Here is a 14,012-nt window from a genome sequence, read left to right as displayed (position 1 = left end):
TGGGTTTCTGCTCACAGAGAGTGATGCATATTAGAGTTTGAAAATCAAACAGAAATATTTATCCACAACGACCTGATTTCTTACAGTAAATACAGTGTTTACATCATCAGGTTACTGCTCTCAGCTCTGATGTCAGTCATGAGTCGGAGAGCGTGTATTCAGCCCCTCTCAGTTCCTCCTGCATAGTAACTGAAGATAGAGAGAGAGAGAGAGAGGCCCTCCAGCAGTTTAGCCGAGGACTTGCTTTACTGCACATAAATCTGGTGTTTACAAACAAATTGATGAGTGATGGCCCCTCCAGCCAACATGATGTACCCTCCAATTTCTTCCTCTGCATAAAATTCCAGCGTTGAGTCTCCGGGGGCCTGCTTCGGCATTTTTGAATGTCTTCTTCTAATACGCAGAATTATGGTCTGAATTATTTACCGGGAAGAAGAGATGAGCACGAGGGAGCAAAATGGGCCACTATCATGCATAATCTCGCGCACTTGGGTTTAAATGAAGCTGTCATATGGTCAGATTTACATAACATTACAATGTGGGCCCACATCGCAGAGCTCTGAGCTTAATGTTATTAGCTTTAAAGTGAATTCCCACTGTGCATTTACATCAAGAGCATTGATTTTGGGCGTCCTTGAGTTGGCTAAAGGCAGTGATGTAATCACTGAGTCAGTGTTGCTCTCGGTAGAACTCTGAGACACAAATCCAAGCCATCCCAATGTGAACGTTGTATGAAATCATTATTAGTGCCTTTTCTTGTTCTACAACTGGCTGTGAGCATCCAAGGACCGGCCAAGGTGCCCACAGAGTTCAAGGGTGTCTGTAGATTATTTCCTTTAAAACATTTTAAAGAATGAGAGCACTTGATTCAGTGTTTTATAAAGAGAAGAGAAACAGAAGATAATGTAACATAGATGGAAAGCTTTAACAGACTTTATTAGTGTTGTAGGTATTGTCACAAGTTGCTCAGAAACTAAACTTTCTCCTCATTAATGTGCCTCCATTACAGACTGATGCAAAAGTCTGAATGTTGCATGACTCATTCGCAAGAGAACACTAAACATTTTAGGTGCCATTATCCATGCAGCAGAGTCTCTAAAACTACTGCAATCATGTAAAATGAAAACGTTACCTCTGGCAGTTACTCTGTTGTACAAGCGTCATTCAGGCTGGTTTATGAGGACTGTGTTCGGTTCTGCTAATATTCTCCTAAAAGGGGACTACTGCACTCTTCTTCTTCTTTATGTTAATCCATTAACATTTAATAATTTACCCCAAACGTCATTTTTAGCATTGAATGTTCAATAAATCATTTTTATTTTTAACAAAACCATCACAATGATTTACTAGAATGTATTATAATTAATGTTGTATATTATATTATATTATATATATTGTTTAATATCATGTTGCTGTATGTTCATGTTCAAAAGTTGTAGTTAAAACTGTATTTTAATGACCTGAATAAATCAATATAAATAAATTGCTTTCGTACTTCTGCATGATAATGTAAAATTTAGCTTTACTAATTAGTAAAAACAGAAATTTAAAATTTGATCAGTTTAGTTCAGAATCATTTAACTCTCTTTTTGTACAATTTGTACATTCAAATGTGCAATTATATTCATCATGCTACCAAAACGTGCTTTCTGCCTTAACTGACCGTAGTAACCTACCTTTAGTTCCAGAGAAATGTGGTGTGAAAAAAAGCACTTTACAGTAAAAGAAAAAAAAAAAAAAAAATGTATTTACATTTACTTTTGAATTTATGTAGTGTAAAAGTTAGGATCACATTTTTTTCAGCAGAAGCTTCATACATCTTTTCTGGGAACATGTTTTTTCAGTTAAAGAACATTATTTTGAGAGCCTCTGCGTCAGGCCATCGCTCACAGCACAGTAGTGAGAATCTTTCTGAAAACTTAAAATAATTACCCAGTGCAGCGACTAATAGCAGTCTGTCAGAGACACAGTTTGAGCTTGTAAAGGTGAAAATGCAACAAACTGTTTTTTTAAGTAATATTTTGAAATGAATATACAGCACTGCGGGACTACAGACTGTGGTTGTGATGATGTATGGCTTGTGCCAGAGGCAGCACAGCTACATATTAGCCTGAACACACTTCCTTCATGCTCTGTTACTTTCAGCATCATTCATCTGAAAAAGAGCTGCTGTCCAGAGAGTAAATGTGCAGATACACACTACAGGTTAGCTTTATGATTTACATAAGAAACAGCTGCAACCATGGAGCTGCAGTGGACATGCTGACATACTGTACATTATCACAGAAAGACTTGAAGCAGACTCCATTATCTACAGTCTGGCAGAGATTAATAAATGAATGGTAACTGATTGAACAGGGGGTGTGTGGTGTGAACACTTGTTAAACTGCCAGTGATAATAGAGGCTTGGGTTCAGCCGGATGAAACACAGCGTGGTACTGTAGTACTGCTAATTACTGCTGTTCACTTGTTTTGAGAGCAAACTATCAACACGTCTGTCCAAAAATCTGCCATGAAATAACACAAAATCAACTCATCATTGGACGTGTGAGACTCCACTGATAACATTTCTTTGAATTGCTGTGCAAACGCGGTCCTTTCATAACTGAGATTCATTAGAGGCGCTCCAGTATCAGTCACTTAGTTACAGTTATACAATGGTCACAGAGAAATCTGTCCCTGTATTGTTATTTCATTCACATACTCCCACACACACAGGAAGAGACAATGGGCAGAGTCCAGCAGAAATAGCAGTTTGATTCATTTTTCTCTTTCAGATTACAGTCATTTTGTCAGTGGTGGATGCTTCTGTCTCTGTGGTTCCACATTTAGCTGTTTCAGCCGACTGACGCCATTTGGATCTCCTCTCCTCATCCATGGAGAAGGTGAAGAGGTCCATGTGTTTACAGAGAGGGAGCTGAAAGGACTTAAATACAGATCGGCTATTAAAAACATCTACTGTCTACCACCGAAACAGCAGTAACAAGAAAAGATCCCTAATTAAAGCTGTGCTGGGTAATTTTTATAAAAATATTTTGGTCATATTTGCTGAAACTTTCACTATATCCTGACAGTAGTCCATGAGACAGATAATCTGGGAAGGTTCTAGTGCTCCTAATGGTATTTGCAAGAATCCAACGGGCCTGAATGAAAACAACCAATCAGAGCCGAGAAAGATAGTTGATTGTTGAGTCTCATTTCAAGATTCAACAATGAATTGTCTTCAAGCCTTCAATCCAGAGTGTCTTTATATCTTTCTCAGCTCTGATTGGTTGTTTCTGTTCAGGCAGATATAGTGAAAGTTTCAGCGAACATTTTTTAGTTCTCTCTAACTTTTTTCACATGTGCTTTAATATAACACCTGTAACCAGACGTGTGTGTCTACTTTAGCTAGAATTAACCGCAGCCATGATCTTTTCCATCTTTAACTAGCTGTTTTGTTGCCCTCAAACCCTCAAAATAACCCTTGATCAGAGTTTATTTGCAATATTTTTCTAACCCGAATTAGTGCGGTTGCCATGTGCAAATGTTGTAGAAAGCAAGAGATTTTTAAAACCTTGTCACTGAACGTAATCCTGTGGTTTTGCAGTCTGGCAATTATCAATCTCAGCTGTATGCTAGCATGCTAACTTGCTTTACGAAGATGGTGAACATACTAAACATACATGATAATCATCAGCATGTTAGCAGTAGCATGATCAGCATGTAGCATTCAGCCCCAACTAAGTAGAGCCTCACAAAGCTGCTATCATGGCAGTAGACGCTGTTTAGCGTATTCTTCAAAAATAAAGTTAATTATAAAATCCACCCACAGGAACATGTTTTGTTCCAGGGGTTAAAATAAGATCATATTCATGAATTTAAATTATTTTACTACTTTTAATAGCATTTCTTACAAATTAAGCAGATAACAGAAGCACAGAGGTCATCTAATTTCAATAAAATGTACATAAAAAGTTTTATTGCATTAATTAGATAACAATATATTTTTATATATTAGATATATTGTTGTTCCTAAATAGTGATAGTGTCCTTGTCTTTATTAAGTTAAGTGGTACTTCCATCCTAGGTGTTGTTGCTCATGAGACTCAGCAGTAAAAAACTAAGTTTGACTCGAAATCTAGTTTGAACGTCTTGATCCTAACTGTGAGTGATTTATTACTTCAAACTCAAACATGTCACAGTTGTGTTTTATGTGTTTTACACTACAATAGGGTAATAATGCAGTGCTGCTAACTGCCATTTGCCTCTCTCCACATCCCAACCGTCACTCACCCTCACCCCTCCTGCCCCAGTCGGACTGTCAGTCTCACGTTGCATCCACAGCGTCAGACCGAATGATGGCTGATTTATATGCAACACAGGGGCAGGATTCAGATCCACATAAATCCACAGACTTTACTGACTTAGTGTAGGTGCGTCTCTCCCGCTCCATTGAAAGGTAAAGCGGTTCTCATGATTTAAGGCGCTCTTTGAGCTGTCACCTCTTGACCTAAGGGTAAGAGGCAGAGAGTCGTCCGTGGATTTAATGCAAAACCTTGTGTTTCAGAGTGAACTTTCATTCTCACACTAAAGCAGGCTGTCTGATTAAGCCAGCGGAGGATATCTGAATGCGAGAACAGTGTGTGCCAAATGAATAGTACTTTCTTGTTTCCTTGACAGTTGGTGGGATTGTTGAGTGCGACCAAATATACCTGAACCTCCAGAGAGAACATTTTAATAGATATAGAGCTAAGTGTTTCCATGTGAACCAGGCTGCTTGCTGTGCTTACAAACAGGAATGTGTTATATCAGTGCAAACAAGCACTCAGGTGATGATAAAGTTCTGGTGTTGTGGTAGGCCAGTGGTTCCCAGCCATGTGTGTCTGACGTACTTTACCCCCACGTCCCCACCAGAGGAGGTCAAACACCTCTTCATCACCACCTCCCAGGTTCCAGATGTTTTTATTTCAATTGGTTTCAAAGTGGAAGTTAAGTAACAGTAGAAGAAGTAGTCTTTGTTTCGGTCGGTTTGGTCAAGTTTGCATTCTTACCGACACAACTTGCAGCGGCAGCACATGTCAACCTTCTAATACTTTTAGATCATTATTTTAATTGTTATCCATTGATATTAGATTCCTGCACCAGTTTCATAACTAATTTTTATGCATCACAATGGCAACGCATATAGCTGGTAGGGTTGGAGGATTGGACAGACATATCAGTCCGTCCCCGGTTGTTTTTTTTGGCTGATTTCTGTGGCAATTTTTGTCATTTTTTTTATTTAGCTAATTTAATGGTCTGCCTCTGAAGAATGAGACCTGCAGTACACACACTAAGCCAGAGGAAAACAGCTGTAGCAAGAATATGTTCACATCTAACTTGTTAAGGCACCAGAGTTGGTGATTGTAGGAACAGTGTTAAGACTAATAAAGATGGTTCTTTTGCGTCTCTGTCGAGTTTGAATGAAGTGTGTTTTAAGGTGAGGCAATTAAGCTGGTCTTAGTTGGGTAAAAGACAAACTTGAATTCTGAAGGTGTTTTTATATATTTTCTTTCCCTTTCCTGACATTTGGTGAGTTTATTTTATTTATTAAAGCTTGAGCACTTCTTGCACATAGCAAACTCCCAACTCATTTCCCATCTTGAGAGTTGCACATGTGCAGTAGCGATCAGGCAATCATGAGAAAATGGAAAAACTGGTAATGGCAAAGTTTATAAACTAGAGAGCAAACAAGTTTTTCAGTTATGCTGGAAACAGGAGTTTAGTTGGGTGGCGTTGGTGTAATACTATCAAAACAGCCGACAGCATCTCTCTTGCATGGCGGCTAAGAGTTTCTTTGTTGTTATTTGAAAATCACTAATTCATAAAACCATTTGTTTAGGGGAAAATAAAAATTGACAAAAATCTGCTTTAAGTAAATGTTTTCTTGCCCCTATGTAATTACATCAGGCAAGTAAAAAAAACATTAGAACCCCACTAAGACCTCAGCATAACAGTTTGGATGGTTATGTTCCTCCTAAACAGGTTATTGTCGTTATATATATCTTTTAATAAAATCATAATTTCCATTTTTTTCAAATTGGTTGACCTTTTCAATTTTTCCATGTACCACCTGGCAGCTCCAGAAGTAGCCCTAGTTGGGAATCAATAGGCAGCAGGTGCTGTAATATTCTGCTCAATGATACCTGAATTGATACTTCAGATTTGGTCATCAGCCTCTGCACATTATACCAATTTTGAAAAGATGTATATGTTGGTTTTTTTTACCTTTTTGGTGGGTTATAGTACAAATTGTTGCTTTTCTTTACACAACACCATGTTAAGAACTCATCTTTATTGATGTAAACGGATGCTTCGCACTGATGTCAAAGCTCAAGACAGCTATGGACAGCGATGGCAATTTTGATCAAGTGTTTTTAGGTGTTTTTTCTTCAGAGGAGGTCATATAATTGAAATTTCGCCTCAGGGAAAATGCCAGAGAAGTTACCCTTTCACATCCGTCTAGCAATCTTTCTCTTAGCTCATGAGCTTTTAATGAATATGCGTTTGAGGTGTCTGAATTCTCTCAGAAGCACAGAATTCAAATAGTGTTCTTCAGACATCACAGAGTTCAACTGTTAACCCCACATGATGAAATGAGACAACTCTTGAACACTTCAGCTTCATTTTTGTGTTTGAATTTCTCTCATCACATATCACCCATGTGATAATTACACTTAAACAAGATAACATCGATTTCCAAAATTATCTCAAATGCCAGCTCCCAAGCCAAGGTCTTTTTTCTTTTAACTATAAAAAATCCTATTGTGTCTTTGTAGTATAAACTTCTGCAGCCACTGTCATTGATGCATTGAAATGGGTTTTAAAGTATGATACATACAAAGACTGTGCATGAAGATTGCATAAGGGTGGATTAGCATATCTTGCTTGGACGCACTCCTTCCACCACACAGCTTTCAACAAAGGAGCCTTTGCGAGACAGATTAAGAATTAACAAGTGTAACTTACTGTCTTATTGGATCCATCTGTTGTTTTCAGTTAGGCTTAATAATGTGAACTTTTACCAAAGTAAATGTTGAAATCAATGAATGATTGAACAACTTTGGTGAGTGCATAGTCATTGAAATACCAGAGACACATCTGTATGTTTTACAATATTAAAATCAGAGGGTGAAGGGTAGAGAGAAATGGGCTATACCCATGTGGCCTCAATTACTTACATTGCTAGAAAAAAAGAAGGAAAGAATACTTATTCTTTTAATCCCAGGACTGAGAATTATTTGATCACACATAATAAGTCCAGCCACAAATGCTATTAAAACTTAAAACCGGGATCCTTTGGACCTAGAACAAAGGCAGTGGAAACATCAGTGATAAATTATTCACATCAAACTTGTCGCCCCTCCCTCCCCCATCACTGTTTTGCCCAGACACTCCAAACTAATCCAACTCTGCCTCTTTGGCTTGAATTACTGGAGAAGAGACTTCAGATTCCTAAACTTCTGCACCTCTGCTCTGTCATAAAATTCACATGCTGTTCTCTATGCCTTGCTTTCTTTCAACTGATGTCAATAGCCTTATGCAATGTGTTGCATAGTCTGGTAACCACTGTATGTATTATTTTACATTTTTCTTGACTGGATGCAACCTAAACAGTTCCAGTTTGCCTCATTATATAGATTTTGGACATGCAGCAGCAGACTCTGTGGATGGCAGTTTCATTCAGTCCATTACTTTGGTCACGACTGAAATATTTCGACATTTATTTGATTTCAGTGAAACTGGGAACCAAGTCTGAACATATCGTAACATCACCCATTGTTTTGAGTACCGTTTTGAAGCCTTGAGATTGGCTTTACAGCCATCGTCATGACGTTTTTCGGAGCCAGCAGTGGCGACTTACTTCGGTCCTTAGCTGCGTGGTTTCAATTCATCCGTAGCCGGAAACAATAGCAGCCAACCTGGGCACAAAAGTTCACATATTACAGATAAACAGTACACTAATATATGTTTCTAAAGCATACCCTGCTTTATCATCTATTTGTATGGAAGAAGACTTGAAAACAAGAGATTGTTAAAACTCAAGGAAACTGTTTATTAAGCTTAAGTGAGAAGTTGGGTAATTTCTCTATAGACTCCATACTATCAGACTTCATTTTTGCTGCCCCTGGAACGTTTTTATGTTTCAAATGACAACATTCAAAGGCCTACACAGGGAAGTCTCTGCTGCCCCACCCGCCTCCCCCCTGCATAACTTACATAGCAAAAAATACAATTAACGGCAACACACTATAGTCATTTGATTATGTGACTATACACACCAGGACGTAGTGTTACAGTATATCGATAATTCGACTCTGCATCACATTAAACAGTGTTAAGCTGTTCCATTAACCTGCTTGAGCCGTATTCCTGTGTCCTCTCCCAGGCTGAGGTCTCCAGTTTATCAAACGCCCCTGAGTCAGTGGTTTAGACAGTATTTCGTTCAGGATCAACCAGCTGTGATTAAGGGGATTTAGGGGGGATTTTGTGGATTACCACTCCAACATTTGTGTATAAACAGCTGAATGTCACAGGCTGTGTGTACTATCATGACCGAGTCCATTCACTTCACAGAGTGGATTAAGTGAAAAGGTATCAACACAATGCTGCTGCCACAGAAAACAGCTCCTCTCTGAAATTTATGATTCAGATTTTACACTTTTCCTTTGTTGTTGAGTGGCTTTTGCTCGAGAGTGCAATACATTACCAGTAATCAATGACAGATACAACATGCTTGTTCTTACAGTGTTACCCCAGTAGAGATATCTAATATGTTGGGGGTTTTTTGTTTGCTTTTCAAGCAAGTTAGGAAGAAATAAATCAAGCAAATTAGCTATTTTAATATCGATAGTGTGTTTGTTTCTTTGGGGTTTTTATGGCATGGGAGTGTTGTCTTTCTTTCCCTGCTCCTCTGTGTTTTATGGTGTAATCAACATTATTGATTATGTCTCCAAGGCTAGTTGTAGTAGCTGTGCTGTGAATGTGCCACAATTCAGTGAGCGTGTTTGTGCTCTTGGATCTTTGATAGATAAATTCATTGTCCTCGTGTTGTGGTTGCTCTAACCAAGTGACATTGTCAGTTATAAATGACTTGCCCACATTTGAAAACACGGTCTGGCAGCCTCGTTTTGCAGTTCATGAATTGTTTATTATAAATATATATGCAATTTAATAAAAGCATGACTATGATTATGCATGGATTAATATATAAATGAATGTATGACACACTATAAACTATCATGACTATGAGGTAAAAAGTTGAAAATAGATAAAATTGCATGCAACATAATTAACCCCTTAATTAATACCTTAATTATTGAACTTCAGTATGTCATATGTTAATAATAATTTTATATTAAATCATTTGTAATTATGAAGTAATTGTGAGATCATTTGTAATAATTGTTGACTGACAATTAGGGTCTTTCTACCCAATTTTCTTCTACTGCTATTGTATTTTTGATGTGTGCCCACTCACAGCATATTTTAGAGAGCTCTTAATGTCTTAATTACATGTTGTTGCTGTCGGTTGAAAACCACAGAAAAAAACCCTCACAGCAGTTTAAAATTATGTCAAAAATGTTCTTAGTTCACATGGAAACATGGATAATTTTCTCAGCTCAGTTGGCATTTCAGAGATCATTAGTGATAACTTAGTTAAAGCTCACTAAAGGAATTGTTTGAAATATTGGAAAGTTTGCTTATTTACTTTTTGCTGGGTTAGATGAGAAGATCGGTATCATGTCTGCCCATTATGAGCTATAGCCAGCTGCCAAGTGGCTTAGCTTAGCTTACCATAAAGGCTGGAAGTGGAGGGGAAACAGCTAGCCTGGCTTTGTGCAGATAAACTGCCTACCAGCTCACTAATTAACATGTTATAACTTTTGTACAAAATGTACAAAAATGAAGCAAAAGTGAAGCCAGAACATCTTGAACATAACATCTCTCGCACCCTGGTGGCTGACTGCAGTATAGGTCATAAACACCGCCACTTCCATGTTAGCAGATGAGACATAGGCCAAACTAAAACATCAATGTACACATAAAATAGATTTTTCCCAAAGATGGTTTCTGTTATTTTAGGTACATCTTATCACGCTGATGTATGTTCAAGTGTTAATTTTTTTGATTAAGGTTTTAATTAGTCATTTCTGGCCTAATTTTTGTACAGTGGGAGGAAGTGGAGATGCAACGTCCAACTTTTATAAGCCGATGGCAGGGAGTAGTGACATCCTGGAGTCTCCGCTAGTTGCCTCCTGACTTGAGGAAGTTATCAACTCCTAACTCCCTACGAAACCAAGTTGTTTTTACTTTACAGTTTTTGAGGCATTTTCCTTCCTAGTTTGGAATTACTTTTTCCCTCTACACTTCAGTGCTTGTTGCTGCTTAACTCCTGTTGGCTTGCAAAACATGTATCTCAGACTCCTCTGATATACTGAGCATGGAGTCATCAGCTGCCTCTTTTCACCTTCCAGCCAAGAGGTTCACTGGGTTGTATTTAGAGCTGTGTATAGACAAGAATATGGCAATACGATACGTATCATTATACAGGGGTTACGAGTCGATATATTGCAATAGTATAAGCAGGGTGATATGTTGCAATTTGTTTTCCCTATAACATCCAACATCATAACCCTGAGTTTATGTTTACAACACTGCTATGCTGTGTTTTTGAGAATCAAATATTACAAAGCAAAATATCACAATATGATATTTTTTGTTATTTGGAGGTTGACTTTACACAGCACATCCTACATACTTACAAGTAATAATTCTGCTCATAGTATTTGATGAACAGGAAATTTAATCCAGTATTTTAGTTTCTGTGTGTACTAATGTGGGTAAAGTATTCAAATAATATCCGATTTGTTTGGATACAAATGACATATTACAGATTCCTGGAAGTGGTATAGTGCTGCAATGGGAAAATCAGGTGTTGAAATCAATGCTAGTAAAGTGTCTGTAAATGTTAAACATCAATCGCCTTAATATAGGCCATGTGAAATATTTAGACCACTTGTCAGCAAGTGACACCTTCACAGTTGCAACGCTACTCTCTTAAAACTAAATCCTACTTGTCCCGTTCTTTATCATTCCATCTAGAAATCCATCTGAGAGTGTGAAGCAAAGTTTACTCCCTTCTTCTCTCATCTCATTCCACCAGGCAGCCCTGTAGCTCTGCCGTCTGCGCCTCTCACATCACGAGACAGATAAATGACCTGATTTGAATACATTCTGTTACAGTATATGTCCAGACTTTCTCAGCACATGATTGTTTGAAGCACATCTGCACGCTGTTCAGCTAAAGGGCTCACACACGACACTGGTGGATGTTGATGAAAACTCTCCTGTTATTTCAAATATGATGCTGTTTCTGTGGTCTGTAGTGGCGGTCAGTGTGTCTGGTGTGTATTTTAAAATTCATACTGGAATTTAGGGAACTTAAATCTAGCTTTTAGCATCAGTAACTAAAAGACAATGCACTAGTGTCAACACTTGTATTTCAGACCCACAGTGTGAAGTGTTGTTTATAGCATGAGTCATGGAAACAGTGATTCAAGCTGATGTTAGTACCAAACAATAACCTATGGTATTAACTTTGGTTTAAAGCCGTTGTGTTTCAATGTATTTTCTATCATTTGTGAATGGTGAATGTTTTTTTAGTGGAAAAACTAAATGAATGATGTTACTTTTTTTAAATCCCTGATGCACAGCATGAACAATGTGATACATCATTTTCATTTTCTTACCTTGTCCTCTGCTAAAGGTCAGTATTAATGCCTTCCTTGGGCTCTTTCTGCAACAGTCTCCTAGCAACCTGTCCTTATTCAAGGTAATTACAGTGAAGAAGGTGTCGTCTCCAGCTGATAGGTGTCCAACTGTTCTTTGAGTTGTAAGACATCTCTCAGTAGTTAGTACAGCCATGTAAAGCTGAGAGGAAGTGCTTAATAAACTGACATCTGTGGCTAAAATCAGTAGCTTAACTCTTATTCCAGCAGGTAATTCCACATAACAGCTTGTCTCATAAATCTGTTGACTTTCTTCAAAATGGCAGTCTTTGTAGCTTGAGTGATTATTAGTGAAGGAATCCACATTTAACTTGGTCATCTGAACTGAATAAGAATTCACCATGTTAGCATCTCTTTATACGGTGCAGCAATTTTATCTTTGTTTCTTGGGTAAGTTCTTTGATCAGCGTTTCTGATTACTGCCATTTTGGGAAATACACTGTTTTGTTGGCTTACCAGATATTAAGTACATTTGTTCTTTAATGCATTTAAATAGCTCCACAATGTTCTTGTTTAGGCTATATGTACCTTGTTAGCTAGAAAGCTATTTCATATTTTTCATCCAAGAAGCTGGACTTGTTTTGGGCAATCTCACCGCTCTTATTGACCCCATTCCCAGCTGCTGCATGTAGCTGTTTTCCAGCACCAAATAGGGGGCAGACAAAGTTAGCAAGTAAAGAGACAGAGTCAATATTGGACTAGATTTATTGGTCGGACAGAAACATGAGTCCAAATCTATTTTCTCCATGTCTGCTGGATGTGTATATGCATATATATGTGCCAATGTTGTGCTTACTTAATGCAGGTTTAATCATGCAGTCCATAGGCCAACTTATTTGTTACACGCACTAACAACTCATAACGGTGACCACGAAGTGTATCATTTCTTAAGATGTGTGTCTGATTAGAAGTTCCCCCACCCCCACCTCTTAAATTTTAATAAGCCCTTTTGAGGATAACCATGCTTTCCGTGTTTTTAGCATTAGCCTGCTCCTCGCTCACTGGCCACGCATGTTTCGCATGCTCTCCATCTCACTGTAAATGATTCAGAACTACATGATCAAAGTCATTTTGAAGATCTAGTGTGTGGTTCAGGTTTGCATGGTAGACAGCACACTCTCATGCTCCTGGCACACTCTCCCATTCTCACAATATCCACGCACACTGCCTGCCGAAACCTAATTTGTGGATTAACCTTGCATTTACATCTTGGAATGTGGCACCTTCCGAGGGAAAGTGTGAGCGATACCGCCTTGCATTTGAAGAAATCATTAACAATTAAGAGCAGAAGTAAGGGATGACTCAAAATGGTTGCAGAGCAGCACGGAAGCAGCAACGGCAGCTGAAATAGTAATGTGTTTTCCTGTGTAGCTGTCAGCTCTCTTATCTCATATCCTTTGAGTGGCAAAGACTCCAACAATACGGATAATGTTCTCTTCCTGCTCTCAGAAACAGTTAATGGGAAAATCCATCCTAACACGGATTTCACATATGTTATTCGTGTGTTATCCCACATTTGCATCTACCTTTTGAAAAACATTCATATTGTATCCACAGAACAAGGACATGTCTATCTTTGATGACAAGATGCACTGGCTGTACATTAGTGGCTCTGCTGTGTGAATGGAAGGTACTTTCTTCTGCCTTACTGAACTCTCACTACTGTATGAGCTAATGTACAGTATCTACTTTTAGGAGAAAGAAGTGGATAATACGGTCAGGATGAGCAGAGTGCAAGCCAACTGACATCTCTTTAAATTGTTTTTAAATAAACCGTAGCAGCCTAAAATCTTCAGGTTAAAAGGTTAGAGGGTCATAAATCAGACATACACTTTATATTTAGTCTTTTCTCTGAGGCAGTGCTCGGTGCTCACCTCGCCCCAATCTGCTCATGTTTTATACATGTCACCCTTCACACCGTGTCTTCATCTTGCATGTTCCCCAGGCATACATTGAAAAAATGGAGAGATCTATGTTTTGTTTCTGTCAAATGTTTTTCTCCAGGGCAGAGTTTGGGCAGCCTGATGATTGAGGATATGAGGAAGAGAGACGTTGGGTCCTTGAGCACGCTTAGTAATGTCTCCACAGGCCTGTGGTGATGCTGTAGAGGTGCTCTGTAGACTCTTAGACCTGCGAGGAATTTAACATTTACTGAAGTTGCTGCAATGCTGCTTTTGAAGGTCCAGTGTGTAACATTTA

General features: G+C 38.4%; 1 protein-coding gene across 1 annotated transcript in view; it reads right to left on the bottom strand.

The window, feature by feature from the left end:
* Positions 1–14,012, bottom strand: part of LOC118321448 (pre-B-cell leukemia transcription factor 1-like) — a 25,594-nt gene that overhangs the window by 751 nt on the left and 10,831 nt on the right. The window contains exon 4 of the mRNA XM_035652766.1: positions 4,276–4,344. Coding sequence (XP_035508659.1) covers positions 4,276–4,344 — 69 coding nt within the window. The remainder of the gene's footprint in view (positions 1–4,275; positions 4,345–14,012) is intronic.

This window comes from Morone saxatilis, unplaced genomic scaffold, assembly GCF_004916995.1.
Source record: "Morone saxatilis isolate NCDOM2014 unplaced genomic scaffold, NCSU_SB_2.0 Contig12, whole genome shotgun sequence".
Classification (NCBI taxonomy): domain Eukaryota; kingdom Metazoa; phylum Chordata; class Actinopteri; family Moronidae; genus Morone; species Morone saxatilis.
This window is presented reverse-complemented; position numbering and strand designations above follow the sequence as displayed.